Below are 15,326 nucleotides of genomic sequence, written 5' to 3' on the forward strand. Positions count from 1 at the left end.
TCCTGTTTAAGTAAAATCTGAAGCGATATACTAATGTGTAACTGAAAAAAATAAGGAAAAAAGTGAACTCCCTGGGATGACTCGCAGTTCTCAGTTCATTTTGAAGAGTCGTTCAAATGAACGAATCGTTCAAAGAACCACGCATCACTGACCGGCACCAAGATGGCGTCGCAGTACTACATGGAGATGCAGGAGAGCTTCAGGAACAACAGCAAAAGTCGGGAGATCGCGGCTCACTCTGCCAAAGTTCACTCAGTAGCGTGGAGCTGTGATGGCAGGAGACTCGCCTCTGGATCCTTCGATAAAACCGCCAGCGTGTTTATCCTCGAGAAGGACCGATTGGTGAGACCGCTGTGCAGTTAGCATGCTAGCATTAGCTCTGTTTTGGTGGATGGAGCACTCCAGACAAACGCGCCTATTAATTTCTGATGCTTTATTTGTTTATTCATAATGTCGAAAGGGATTAGTGATACTGGCGGTAAGTTTTGGGAACAAACTAGCGCTGACGAGAAAGTATGACGGTGTCATCGCTCGTACTGGAATGTTTGAGAGGAAATAACTGGGAAAAGGAGCAATGAAGCGACACTTTTCAGTGCAACTACTGCAGCAGCTACCACAGTTACTATACGGTGAAGTTGAGTTCTGGACCTTCAAAAAGAAGAATAATCAAAATAGGCACAGATACATTACATTTTAGGTTGTTTTTATTTCACTTTTGGGAGTGATGGCAGTCCGACGTTTGTAGGAATGACAAACCATATGAACCCTAATAAACAAGTGATATTTATATTAATGCAACAAGGTTGAGAACATGTGTTGAGTTCTAGTTTTGTCTAGAGTATTGAAAGGTATGTCTTCTTCCAGGTGAAAGAAAACAACTACAGGGGTCACAGTGACAGTGTGGATCAGCTGTGCTGGCACCCCACCAACCCAGATCTCTTCGTCACAGCATCTGGCGACAAGACCATCCGAATATGGGACGTCCGCACGACCAAATGTATCGCAACGGTTAACACAAAAGGTGACGTAACGTTGAACGTGTAACAAGTCAATGTTTTCAACCGTGTTACACAGTTTAAATGGCTTTTTAAAGAAGTTTAATCCAGAGGTCTGTCTACCTCCAGGTGAGAACATCAACATCTGCTGGAGCCCCGACGGCCAGACCATCGCCGTGGGCAACAAAGACGACGTGGTGACCTTCATCGACGCCAAGACGCATCGGTCCAGAGCGGAGGAGCAGTTCAAGTTCGAGGTGAACGAGATCTCCTGGAACAACGACAACGACATGTTCTTCCTCACCAATGGGAACGGCTGCATCAACATTCTGAGGTGAGACACACACATGCACACACACTCTGAGTCACACAGGTCTTCACCAAACGCCTCTCCAGTTATCCAGAGCTGAAGCCCATCCAGTCCATCAACGCTCACCCCTCCAACTGCATCTGCATCAAGTTCGACCCCACAGGAAAGTACTTTGCTACAGGAAGTGCTGATGCTCTGGTCAGTCTGTGGGACGTGGACGAGCTGGTGTGTGTGCGCTGCTTCTCACGGTGAGAAAAACAAGTTCATCGACACCGAACATCTCACTCATGTGTTGCTCTCACTCTGTCCCGATCCCAAACAGTAGTTTGACTCTCAGTCTGCTCATGTATTATTTACATTTTGCTTCGATTTTTTTTGTTTGTTTGTTTTAAAGATGTGCCAACTACATTGTCTTTAACTACTCACTTTTCAGACTGGACTGGCCTGTGAGGACACTGAGCTTCAGCCATGATGGGAAGATGTTGGCGTCGGCGTCGGAGGACCACTTCATAGACATCGCAGAAGTAGAAACAGGTGAGACGCATCAGTGCTTTACGTCTCCGTGGCTCAGGTTTGCAACAGGAAAGGAAAACTTCATGACAATGTCTCTGTAGGAGAGAAACTCTGGGAGGTTCAGTGCGACTCACCGACCTTCACGGTGGCCTGGCACCCCAAGAGGCCTCTGCTGGCCTATGCCTGCGACGACAAGGAGGGCAAGTATGAGAACAACCGCGAGGCTGGAACGGTCAAACTCTTTGGGCTTCCCAACGACTCTTGAGACTCATCGCCGCCTCCTGACCGCCAAAATGAGCTGGACTTCCACCGCTAAGAGGCGCTGTTGTCCAACTAAGAAACAGCCCGTACAACAGTCACTGTTTTTCTGTAAAATACCCTTCATTTTGATATTAAAACATGTCTTTTTGTACATCTGTCGTCTCATTTTTTTCAGCTCTGCAGCTAGTTTTATGAGTAGAAGAAGTTTAGATTTTATATCTGTACTCCAATACACATCTTAAATGTCAATTAAAACCGTGGAATTATAACATTTTTTATATATTATATTATAACAACTTTTTAAATCGTCTTCATAAATGTCGCAACACAGTGGACTTTAAGGCAAAACGACGATATTTACCCTAAAGATGATCTAATCTAAATGTACAGTAAATATCAAAAGCTTTTAAAATACCTCCATTTGTATTCAAGGAAGCGTCGTCGTTTCTAGGATGAGAAGAGAAAAATTACTCTTTCAAGGATAAAAAAAAAAAAACTCTTTTGCCAGTTAACGCTTGTATTTGAAGCTGCACCTGACAGCAGGTGACGCCTTTTCAATTAAACAATCCAACATGGCGTCGCCGTCCAGCCAGGGTCCGACAGAGAGCCTCCGAAGTACTAAAGTACGGGAAATGTCTGCTCACACAGCCAGAGTCCACTCGGTGGCGTGGAGCTGTGACGGCGAGAGACTTGCTTCTGGCTCCGTTGATAAAACTGCGGGCGTTTTTATGCTCGAGAAGGACCGTTTGGTGAGTCGTTTGTTTAGCATGCTAATGTTAACTTTGTTGAGACTGAGCGTCGACTTTTTGGTCATGTGAAATCCCTGTTTTAACTGAACGAATCATTTCAGTGATACAGTTTTGTCATTCAATTTGTCTTGTATATTTGTTAAAAAAAACAGTCAAAACTGCGGTTCAACTACCAATATTCTTAGCTGCAACATTTTATTTTGTTATTGTTATGTTACTTCAATGTTCCATTTGAAGTAACATTTTTCGAGGTGAGTGAAATAAAAAAGTTTTGAATTCATTGTTTGTAGTGTACATTTCCACTCTAATATTATTCACTCAGTCTTGCTAATGCTCGGTTTATTATTAAAATGTGACTGTGGTGTCTGTTTTGACGCGCTGATATTTACATCCAGGTGACAGAGCACAACTACAGGGGTCACAGTGACAGTGTGGATCAGCTGTGCTGGCACCCCACCAACCCAGATCTCTTCGTCACTGCGTCCCTTGACAAGTCCATCCGCATTTGGGATGTCCGCACAACCAAATGTGTCGCGGCAGTGAATACAAAAGGTGATTCTACATGGTGGTGACATTCGCTGAAGCTTAGCATCTTATGTACCTGTTCTTCACCAAGTTCATGTTTGTCTCCTCGACTCAGGTGAGAACATCAACATCTGCTGGAGCCCCGACGGCCAGACCATCGCTGTAGGTAACAAAGATGATGTGGTGTCCTTCGTGGACACCAAGACGCATCGGTTCAGAGCGGAGAAGCAGTTCAAGTTCGAGGTGAACGAGATCTCCTGGAACAACGACAACGACATGTTCTTCCTCACCAACGGGAACGGCTGCATCAACCTTCTGAGGTGACACACACACACACACACACACATGCACACACACTCTGAGTCACACAGGTTTTACTCAAACGCCTCTCCAGTTATCCAGATCTGAAGCCCATCCAGTCCATCAAAGCTCACCCCTCCAACTGCATCTGCATCAAGTTCGACCCCACGGGGAAGTACTTTGCTACAGGAAGCACCGACGCTCTGGTCAGCCTGTGGGACGTGGACGAGCTGGTGTGCGTGCGCTGCTTCTCACGGTGAGTGTACAGCAGTCACTGCTCTTGAGTGGAAAAACCAGGAAGCCTTGTCCTCAGACTGGAGTGGCCAGTGAGGACTCTAAGCTTCAGCCACGATGGGAAGATGTTGGCGTCGGCATCTGAGGATCACTTCATCGACATAGCAGATATAGAAACAGGTGAGGGGTGACAAGTGAAGTGGTCAACCCTGGGCATCATAAAAATACAAGACAAGCAGGGGTCACATATAGTTTGATATTCTGCGACTCTGTTTGTAGGAGGAGAGCCCCCCCAAACTTCCTCCTCAGTTAGTGGTTCACTGTCTCCGTCTCTGCAGGGGAGAACCTCTGGGAGGTCCAGTGCGACTCCCCCACCTTCACAGTGGCCTGGCACCCCAAGAGGCTACTGCTGGCGTACGCCTGCGACGTCACGGACGGTAAGTACGACAGCAGCCGTGACGTGGGGATGGTCAGACTCTTTGAATTTCCAAATCACACCTGACAATGATACATGAGTCTTTCCGCCGGCAGGAGGCGCTGCCGTTTCACAGAGAAACGGCCTCCCTTGCTTTTGTAACTCCAGCTGGACTTTCAAAAGTACTAAGTAGAAACATTTTGTTCCGCTACACAAGTGCCCTTATCGCTTTTGAGCTTTATTTTATGGGTATAAACATGGTGCCGTGTGACAAAGGTGGAACAGCTCAGGGTCAACGCAGTTCAGTTGGTGAATTATAGTTTAGTCTCATTGATTGAGGATGGTTTTTTTTTACGTCTGTTTTGTTAGGATTCATTTCACTCTTGAAGGCTGCTAGCAGTCTGTGCTTGTTCTGATAGTCCATCTTTGTTTTAGACAAAGTGATAAACAACTTTTTTTGACCCCCAGAATTGCTGGATTTCACACTGGTCATGACTGTTGAGCTCAACGTGTGATTTTCATTAATTTTTTTTAAGTGATTTATTTTTTAATTTGTTCATGTCATGTTCTAATGTTGTTCTCTTTGTATAACTTATTTTTTGCGTTAAAAAAAAAAATACAGTGGCCATATTTCAGTATTCACACCGTAATGAATGTGACTTTTTTCTCCCCTCATATTTTCTCACTCTTCACCTCGTAAAGTTTTTCCACTGTCAACTCAATTTTTTTATTGATATTTTTCTTTGTTGTGATCTGAAGTTCATTTGTTTCTTGAATGTTGCTTATTAAAAAAGTTACCCCGCCTAAATAAAAATGTAATTCTATAGTGTAAAATCGGGTATGTACAATAAAAAAAAAACAAACAAGGAACCATAAAATCTCCACTCAAGTAACATCCGACTGGGATCGGTTCCAACCAACCGATCATAAGTCAGATTGGACGTAAGTCGCATGCCATTCAAAATAGCCGACGCGATGGTTATAGGTACTGCTGTAGTGGTAGATGGCTGTGTGAGTGAGATGCTGGTATACTGTGCTGCTGTAACTGTCGTATGCGATGCGTGGCTGCTGCAGTGCCAGACATTGAATTAAAAAAACTAAGCATATGCTTTAGGCCCTAAGTACGGGTGGTCGTAAGTCCGATGTTACTTGTATGTAAATAAAACCCTAGAAAATACAAATGTTTTTAAAAAATAATGGTAATTTGTTCGATAGAGCTGGGAATTATTTTCTTCTGGCAGAAAATGTATTTTTTTGAATAAATGTAAACATTCAAGTCCTGCAAATGGTATCATCAGAAGTGCACTGACTGCATTTTCATTTTCTCTGTCATGTCGTGTACAAAACCTCGACCCCCACCATCAACACACACACACTCTGAGTTATTAAAGACAGCAGCAGTGGGTCTCAGCAACAATAATTTAATTATTCTGGACCTTGAACCGACCTTGCAGTGTGAATGTGGTGAGTGCAGGAGAAGGTCGGTGTGAGGAGGAAATAGGAATCCATCTCCTTTTAAAAGCACACGCTCTCCACTCGACAGTGAATACAACAAAAAGATGTTCTCGCTGAAGAGCTCTCCGTAGCTTCTACCCTCACCTTCTTCCATTCATTCACTAGCTCAATGAGCTGGTGAGGCCCCCCACCTCTCCCCGATGCGTCCCTTCCAATTCGTTTTCCTGAAATCTTTCATTTTCTCTTATACTTTACTTTGTTTCTATGGAGACGTGCGTCTTTCATTTAGAAGTGGACTTGAGAATCTGAATTAAATCATCTTTGTTGCCATGGTCAGAGAGGATCCCACCAACTAGGAAAGTGCTTTGGAATAACGTGCAAACATGAACAAAAACATAATAAATAAAATAAAAATTAATACAATTAGGCAGTCATAATAGAATTAACAAATAAATAACCCACAAACAACAACGCCGATCACAGGGTCCAAGTGTCGGAGACAGTCATCCCCAGCCGGCTCCAGCTGGTCAGGAAGTCTGTAATCCATCTGCAGAGGGAGTCAGGCACGTTGAGCTGGCGAAGCTTGTCTTCAAGCAGAGCTGTAGAATCGTGTTAAAGGCTGAGCTGAAGTCTACAAACAGGATCCTGGCATAGGTTCCTGGGGAGTCCAGATGCTCCAGAACGAAATGAAGGGCCTGGTTCACTGCATCGTCCACAGATCTGTTGGCTCTGTAGGCAAACTGCAATGAGTCCAGGTGAGAAGCAGTGATAGATTTCAGGTGAGAGAGAACCAGGCGCTCAAAGGACTCATCCCGTGTGTAAGAACATGCAGATGCACCATTAAAACACTAAACACACTAAATAACACACACGATAATTCCAGGCCAGCCTTCACCATAACTAAACCAACCCATGAGTCAGCAGTGCTACCGTTTCCTCTCCACTCCCATAAGCTAACACCATCAACACAGTCATTATCTGGCACAAAGCCCTGGAGGACGAACCTCTTCCTGCCTCAGCTGACACCGGCTGCATAACAAACCTCACTACAAAAACATTTGTACTTGAGATGCCCGCACTCCCCGTAAATGGCAGATTTGTTTTTAACATCCTAAATGTCACCTTGTGTGTTTAACAAGTGAGTCAACATCATCGAGAGTGTTGAATCAATACTGGTGTTTGCCTCGTCGTCCTCTCAATCCGGTCCGGTTTGATGGCCCTGCAGTGTGTCCTCCCGTCCCGTATCTGGGATGTTATTTATCGCAGGTCTGACATTGTGAAGAGGTCGGTCAATATCAGTGATGTGATTGCCAGCGAGCGGCAGAGCGTCGTAAATCAGATCAATCAGCCCGCAGCGTCTCATTTTGTAAAGAGGACGGCCTCGCCGCTCCATTCTTAATGGACTGATCTACATGGAGGAGCCGCACCTTTCGCTTTTACCGCCGCCTTGTAAATCACATGTGACGTTTTCACGAGAACAAACGTAAAGGATGGCAGCTGGTGTACGAACTCTCATGGAGCTTCTACAATCATATCAGGCAGGACCAGAACACAGGCGCAATTGGTGGTTGTGTTGAGGACTGCGCGTGAGCGGGGGTCGAGGCAGGTCAGAATTAGAGAGGACATTTTAATTGCAGTTTAAATTGCTGCGTCCTGAGGGGACCATCACCGCCTGTCTTAAAGTGTGTAGAGTCAAAGATGTAATGTCACAACAGCTTAGGTTGACTTGTGGAAATGGCTGTATGGAAATGCAAAATGAGAATTCAATCATGGGAAACAATTCAAGACGAACCACAAGGAAAAAGAGTGGAAAGAAACAAAGCAAAACTCGACGGCAAGACCTGGTCAAAAGTAAAACACCAAAGGGGAAATAAAGCAGGCGGGGATCAACCGCAGGAAGAGGGAAAAAAAAGACATTTAAAATGTGTCCTGTAAGAGAAAACAAAGTGACTGGAATTAAAGCCGGACCGGGAGAAAACAAGACCAGAAACAAATTGCCCTCGAGGGGAATAATGTTAGGAACGAAAGAGTTGCAAAAACAGCTGATTAAACGGACTAGGTGGTCTATAAAAAGCAAAGTGAAATAGGGTGGTTTGCCAGTTAATGTAAGAACAATACAATCAGCTTAAAAAATAAACCTTGCTTCAGGAGAATACAGATGAATTTCAGCTCCTCTACATTGGACTTCAACAGAACTGTTGTGGAGAAGTAACGTAACTAAGCAAATTGAAATGTCCTGAAAAGTGACAGATGCACAAACAAACCAAAGTGCTGCGATGAAACTTCTTGTACAGATCTATAAAATCCAATGAATTGATTAAAAAGAAAAAGCTCCCGGCTGTTCAACTCGGGTCAATACTTTGAATCATTGAACTGTTTATCCATAGGTGATCGTAGGTTCTGTTCAAAGCCTGTTGCCTCCGGACACGTACGTGCTCGTGCATGTTTGTGGAGGGTCGGCGAGTGCGCGGAGATAATCTCGAGCGCTTGTCCGTTCGCTTCAGTCAAAGCTAATTAATCTGTGGATCAGTTAAAGGGCACTTCCGCCGTCCCGGGTGATTGTGCGCTGCATTGGCCAGACGTTCCCTAATTGATTTTGGACTTTGGCAGGAACGAGATTCTTTGATGTTCAGTCACGACCTCTCACTCCCCTCTGCCTCTGAAGACCACTGTTCTCCAATCATCAAGTGCAAAGGAGGATTTCACGAGTCATGCTGCGACACTTCTGTTTAGTTTTTGCCAAATTCTGGAGGCTTTTAACCTCTCTGTTCACTCAAGAGTCCAACATCAGCCACTCTTGAAAGTCTCGGTTCTGGTCCCGTCTATTATGAAGGGTCGGAGTGATTGGATTGCATTGGCTGCCTCCAGGCACTCTGCTTTCCTCCCACGGTCTAGAAGCATGCAGAGGTTAATTGATGACTCTCTTTTGTCAGTAGATGTGAGGGCTTTTCCAGTCTCCTCGTGTCTTTCAACGGACCCGTCCAGGATCTTGCACCAGATGTTGCTAGGGCCGACTCACCCCACTGTGACCTACCTAATGGAAAAAGTGGAAGATGATGAGTGAGTGAATTGTACACAGCGAACTAGTCCGAAATCCTGACTTTAAAACACTCTGCTTATCGTCTTCCCTTAAACTAAACAGCACGTCACCGTCTTGTTTCAAAAGGTGAAAGAGTGGCGTGAACACGGCGACGCTGAATTCATTGAAGCAGTATGAGCCGCTAATTTGACTTAATCTAATATCTCGCGGAATAATCGATTAGATGACCCGTGCTCACGCATACGGAACAGAGATCTGAGCGTCGTCTTTTGAATTGCAAAGCACCTCCAAACGCTGACCGCTGGTTTAATTGTTGTCTCCGGGTTACTGTGATTGATTTTCTTTTTGGAAACGTAACGAATCACCCGAGAGTAAATTGGACGGCTTTTTTTCTTTCTCACAGGTTCTGTATAATCAATAACAGTGATGAGGTGTTAAAATGGTCCTCAGGCAAGGTTCGGCTTCTGAGATCGCCTTCTGATTCACCATGGGAGGGAAACCCAAGTAATTGTGGTGCTGTGATCCGAGTATGATGACTATGGTGAAGTCCCACCGCGTCAGTGAAGCTTTTAACCCAGTGGACAGTGGTTGTTTTGTTGGAAAGGGGAGACCAGCTTTAATCCCTTGTGCGCATGTGTCAAACTCAAGGCTTGGGGGCTAAATCCTCCTATGTGGCCCACGGAATGGCTCGCTCCAAGTAAGCTGCTACCGATGGCGGAGAGTCTGAGTTGAAGGGGTTGCAGCGCATCACTCTTGGTCCTCCTTAATGGTCTACCTTAACAGACAGTCCTGCTCAAGAGATGGTGAAGGAGCACAGACATTGTGAGTCAGACTTTTTTGTTGGCATAAACAGCTGGGATTTCACCTGCTGTGCTGGGAAAATACCAGCATACCAGTTGTTCAAGCGCTGGGGAGAACCCTGATTGAGTTTCACTCCCCGGCCATAGGACTTCTTGGATCTTGTGGGTATCTTGGGTAGCAATGTAGCAGAGCTGAAGTTTCATAAAAGGGGTTTGTCCCTGCAAGTTGTCCCTTTGCTCAACTGACTTCCAGAGGTTGCAGCATTTCCATCAGAAATTGCGTTCTTCTCTTTTGAGAGTTTTCTAATGGTGTGGGAAAGACTGTGCTAAGCTCTTGTGCTATGACTCATGGTTCGCAAGGGGTATGTTTACTGTCAGAGGTAATAGAGCCACATGTTCCTTCTCAGGTGCTTCTGAAAATGTTGCGGAAGGAAGCTGAGAGGATAGGCATTGCATTTGTGGCGCAATACTGTGGGCCTGGCAGAGACCATTTGTTGTGGTGTGGCAGACTAAACAGGGTTCTCGTCCCAATGGCACAGTGGGGACAGGTGCAATTTTAGGAGAACGAGCCAGTTGTTTGTCTTCTTTAAGTTATCTTTAAGGGGAGGAGTGCTCCTTGACTGATGGCAAGGTAGCTCCATAGTTGCGAGTCACACTTGACATCATGCCGACGAAAACTATGGGAAGCTCTTCCTGCGATGGGAAAAAGGGATAAGAGATCAAAATGCCAGCAATCACGGGCCCTATTCAGCTGAAGTACTGGGGAGAACCATGGTGTAGCATGATTGTCCTGTTGTCTTTTTGGATTGGAAATCTCCAGGTATGAATCCTGGTTTCATTTTAATCTTGTCGTCTAACCAACAAACCAGATCTTAGTCACTTGTTGACCAATGTTCCTTGAAGATGGCGAGTTCATGGTCCTTACTGGAAGTAAAATTGGACGGATTTGGTGAGGAGTGAAACTGTTTCATCACCCTGCTGTCCGGGACAAATGAAGACACAAGAACTGGGCTCATATTTCAGCAGAGGCTGAAGAAAGAAGAATGTGAGCTCATCAAATCCCCCCAGAGTAACGCTTCCCGCTGCAAGTTGATCCACCTCTGAGTTTATCTCGAAACAAGAGCGTTCTAATTTGTATTTCTCACCTCGGGGGAATCTGCGCTGAGGTCACAGCTTTCAGGAGAAGTGTTTGAGTCAGGCCTTTTCCCTCTGACGAATGAAGCGCCCGACTGGGAGGGTTGGACGCCGAACATCGAAGCAATTATTTCCTGTAGAAGAGGTGAGAACCCAGCGAAGAGTAATCAAGATGGCGCCAACGTTGTGGACAACAACATCGATCTCAATGGAGCAGGTTCATTACATCCTGCTGATTAAAAGTGACACAGCAGTTCTCACTTTGCGGTTTCATTTTAAAACACAAGATGGTGGGTACGTTTCAGGGAAAATAATGTTTTAACTTGCAGGTAAAAGTGGAACTTTGGATCTCTCGAGTCTGGATTATACGGAAGAGGATTAGGGCCTGTGACGAAAAAGAACTAGCAGAATTCTGGCCTAAAAGTCAGAATTTTCACATGAAAGTCAGAATTCTGAGATTAAAATGACTTTAAATTTCTTTTTCTTCACTGGCCCTAATCCTCTTCCGCTGGATTAAGCATTACTATTTACATTTCAAGCATTTACAAGCTGCTACAGAGTTATGGAGACTACACATAGTTAAGAAAATGTTAAGGTATGTTCTTGTGACCGTGTTTTACATTGACTCACACTGGGTGTTACACTTGTTTTCTGCCCTCCCCTCGCTGGTCGCTGTAATTAATCTTGTTTTCGTGGCTGAAATATTTCCAACCAATAAAGCAACTAAACAGGGATGATGGATTGCCTGGCCGAGTCGGAGCGATGGCTTGTTCACCGATGATAAACTGGACTCTTCTCTGTGACTAATGGACTAATCAGAGCTGTTAGGAAGCATGTAGGGACGAGGCAAACGCCCCAAAATACGCGCTGAAGTATTAACATGGACTCTTGTGGCCATGCCGAACAACAGGGTTTGCTGTTATCTGGAGTTCCGTAACTTTTTGTTACCTTTGGAAATGTCTTCACCTTAAATGTCTGCTGAGCAGTGCTCTTTTTGTTGTGGTGAAAATGTGGTATTGAGGTTGAATATATGATGTAAGCGAGTTGGTGAGGGCTTTGATCAGTGGGTCCCAGTGTTGTGGTTTATGAATGTTCATGAGCTTCAGTGTAGCTGCTCACTTAGAAAGGGCGTCTGTCTGTGCGTTATCAGATGTTGCCACACCAAGTCAGCCTGCTCCACTAACCTCTCTTCATCATCCTCATCTTCACGCCCATCTCCTGAATTCTTGGTCTCACACTGTGTCCGGACCATCTGCCCTCTCACACCTTGTCCCTGAACCTCGTGCCTGTGATCAACTCATTTCTGATCTTGTCCTTTTTAGTCACTCCCAATGACTTCTCTTCATCTCTGACACTACTGTGGGTGAGGTTTGGTGGTGGAGGGACACTTGTTTTCGAGTGGTCTCAGACCGGCATAATGGAGACGATTGTCGGGAGAGGTTTTACTCTGAATTTGAAATAATGAGGACCAGGTCTCTCTTTACCTGTGAACAAGCCTGGTTGGCCAGTAGGTGCTGTAATAGAGGATGGAAGGGTTTCAGATGCCTTCTGGCTATGAAGACAACAGCAAGGGGGGGGACCCATGAATGTTTTCCCCAAAATTACTATTGATTTTGTGGCATTATTAGCGAGGTGATGGAGCAGGTGCTTTCAGTTGAGGCAAGGCATATGGACAATCAACTGGGTTCTCCCCAGCGCTATGGCAACATATGGGACCGGTAACAAGAGCGCAACCTTGTGATCAAGGAGGATTGTTAAGGATGCACAATGCCGTCCCGTCTTCTGCAGTGGTTCCTTTGCTTATCTCCTCACTTGTGTCTCTGTTTCAACTGGAACACTAGGTTTAAATCTGTCCTGTGCATGTGTGTAATGCTAGTGCAGATCATCCCAGGGTTGGTGCGACGTTGAAATAGAGAAAAGCAACCTAGTAAGAGCCCTGGCAGTGACACAGTCGTGGCCAGTCTCCCTTGCTAAGCTGTAGCTCTTTGGTGCGTTGGCTTTCTTTTCACTGGTCGCACAGGTCTCCGACACGAACATGCTCAAGGCCACAATGAATGTTTGAACACTATAGCTAAAGATATGTGACATCAGAAAGGTAACATTGACTCCTCAGCTGGTCTTACAGACTGTCACCCAAGTTCTTGTGGAGTTATCCTGGATGTTTTCCCAAGTTAGTTTCTTTAATCTCTGTGGCTGAGCCTCAGGGACGGATCAGACCATGGGAGCAAGTGCACTCTGAACGGCCCAATCATTTTAATGAGCATTTTGTTGGCATGATACGTCTATTTAAAGTCTCTCAGCTTAATGCAATTTCCCTCATATGCCTGTTTTGTCATGCCTATAGCTGACTCACACGTGTCGCATTCAAACACGGTTTTAGAAAGAGCCACGGAGCTCAGGCGAGGGGATTGAACTTAATGGGATCCTATATGTTCTCGTTCAATATCCGTTCCTCTTCTCTATACGTAACCAAAATATCGTAATGGAAGCGGCTTAAAATCCACCCATGTGGTTCCAGCGTCACATTATATCCGTTGCATTGACTCGGATTGATTGATCCGCGCTCAAACGCGGGCCTTTTTCTCAGAAGCTGCTATGACACCATGAGTCTCTCATCAAACAACTGGTTTTGAGTGCAGCAGCTCTTGGTTGATTAGGCAAACATGTCGTGCTGGAGCTCCGATGTTTCCTAGAGAGTCACGCTAGTCACTCTGACACGGACTGTTGGTTCACTGGGAATCTAACCAGTGCATTGACGACGTCCTCTAGCTCAGGGGTTCTTCACCTTTTTGGCCCAGGGTCCATTCAAGTAATGGAACTGATTCATTGCTCTTGGTTTCATTTGTGATCCATAGCCATATTTAATCTACTTACACGTAAACAAACCAAAAAACTTGTGAAATGACATGAAACCATGTGATCTTCGAAAAGTCCAACCAGCAGCAGAACCAAGTGCAAGTCATATTCATTGTTCAAGAAAAAAATACGGACTGAATACAATTCTGAATAAAATAAATATAATAATGCCATGTCTAAATATCATAGAATAAAAATTATGTTTTATTTAAACTCCCAAGAAGATGGTAAGTAAAGTGTAAATTCAAGTATCTCTATAGAATGTTAGAATTTTCAAAACAGGTGCTTTCATGAACAGTTTTTACTGTCGGGGGGGCGACATCACTTTCATCCTTTTTTTTTTCCAAGGACTTCTCCATAGTTAACTACCTCAGACCTACCTCAAGGATGTTCGCTACCTGTGAGTGATAGCAAAGATGACTCTCATCCAGGTGACCCAACGACCGTTGGCGTCTTCTCCCCGATCTTACACACCAGCGACATTAAGCCATCTGAAGCAGCCCATAAGCATCTTTCATTTGTTAAGAGCTTTTATAGCGATGGGGGTATTTTGCGATTAACCTCTCCTCGACCCTACAGGATGGATTTCCCCACAAGACCATCGCAAAGACGTGAGCGCCATAAAAAAGGCCGGTGTCCCCAGAGGGCAAAATTATCGCTGTCAAATGTTCCTTTTGGAGTCGCGATGTCTGAGTCCGACTTCTATCTCCAGCTCGTTTTTTAAAGATCACTTCATTTCCACCCAACACGTACTTAGTCACATGACCCTAACAAAATGCAGCAGCCGCTACTACAAACCAGACGTGATGTATTAACTACAGGCTAGTTAAATACATTTCTGAATGGGACTCAAAAGTTCTACCACCTTTAGAACCACCTCTGCGTGTGGACTGGGACTCACCATAGCAGCACCTGCCTGCTCTGTTTGTCCAGCATGTGTGTGTTAGCTGGGAGATAAATGAGCAGGCTAATGACACTTTAACAATGAGTCCATTAGCGTTAAACCCCCCCCACCTCACCCCCTCATCAGCTGCCTGCAGTCATAATGGGCTGGTGAGGATGATGCTCTGAAAGCCGACGACACATGAAGGCGATAGCCGTGTTTGCAAAGCTGTCGATTCAGAGATGCCCAACTCCTTCTGTCCTGATGATCAGATTCATCCATTTTTTTTCTTTCTCAATTTCTGAGTTGTGCATTGTGTTTGTTTTAATTTGTGGCAGACGACCCCCAAATTACCGCTGTAGAGATCTCTGGCAGTCGTCCCACGACGCGCTTTGTTATTGTGTATAACGCAGCCTCTGTATGCAGACGTGTCCCGTTAGCTACATTTACGGACTGTTTTTTCTTCATATTGAGGTGTAAAACTCTCCGCACTGGACCGTGGTAGAGTGTCACAGGGGAGGTGCTCGCTCTCCACACCTCCGACAGGGATGAGGCGAGTCTGGGACAGAGCGTTACTTGGTTTATGACTTTGTCACAGCCAAACTGCACAGAAGCGCACATTCAGAGCTGGACACGCACCGGGCACCTCTTCACTTCTGGAGAGATGTCACTCACTCGGCAACCCCTCCCACATGCAGCGGCCACACACATAGAGGAACAGCGCACCTGCAGCACAAACAACACAACAAATGGGTTAAAAGAATTGTTCAAAAAGTAAATTGAGCCAGAAATAACTAGTACAGGTAAAATAAATGCGGTAATAATAATTAATATAAATTTGCCTGTAAACTTAAAA

The 15,326-nt window shown here is 45.1% G+C and overlaps 2 protein-coding genes and 1 long non-coding RNA gene across 4 annotated transcripts; 2 read left to right on the forward strand and 1 right to left on the reverse strand.

The window, feature by feature from the left end:
• Positions 1-161: 161 nt before the first annotated feature.
• LOC128767476 (THO complex subunit 3) lies at positions 162-2,218 on the forward strand. The gene is made up of 6 exons (XM_053879564.1): positions 162-342; positions 865-1,021; positions 1,125-1,329; positions 1,392-1,553; positions 1,739-1,839; positions 1,920-2,218. Exons 1-6 carry the CDS (start codon positions 163-165, stop codon positions 2,081-2,083), a joined length of 969 nt encoding a protein of 322 aa, XP_053735539.1. The 5' UTR covers position 162; the 3' UTR covers positions 2,084-2,218.
• On the reverse strand, positions 672-2,837 carry LOC128767477 (uncharacterized). Its single transcript, XR_008416116.1, has 5 exons — positions 2,613-2,837; positions 2,495-2,526; positions 1,953-2,001; positions 1,732-1,871; positions 672-1,266 (listed from the first exon to the last, which is right to left on the reverse strand). It is a non-coding gene; the product is annotated as an uncharacterized LOC128767477 (long non-coding RNA).
• Positions 2,651-5,135, forward strand: LOC128767475 (THO complex subunit 3-like). Of its 2 annotated transcripts, none has more exons than XM_053879562.1 (6): positions 2,651-2,828; positions 3,224-3,380; positions 3,469-3,673; positions 3,748-3,909; positions 3,967-4,067; positions 4,167-5,135. In XM_053879562.1, exons 1-6 carry the CDS (start codon positions 2,652-2,654, stop codon positions 4,400-4,402), a joined length of 1,038 nt encoding a protein of 345 aa, XP_053735537.1. In that variant the 5' UTR covers position 2,651; the 3' UTR covers positions 4,403-5,135. The 2 variants fall into 2 exon arrangements, with proteins under 2 accessions (XP_053735537.1, XP_053735538.1); XM_053879563.1 differs by having other exon boundaries at positions 4,226-5,135.
• The last annotated feature ends 10,191 nt before the right edge of the window (positions 5,136-15,326 follow it).

Source organism: Synchiropus splendidus, chromosome 11 (assembly GCF_027744825.2).
Source record: "Synchiropus splendidus isolate RoL2022-P1 chromosome 11, RoL_Sspl_1.0, whole genome shotgun sequence".
Lineage (NCBI taxonomy): Eukaryota > Metazoa > Chordata > Actinopteri > Syngnathiformes > Callionymidae > Synchiropus > Synchiropus splendidus.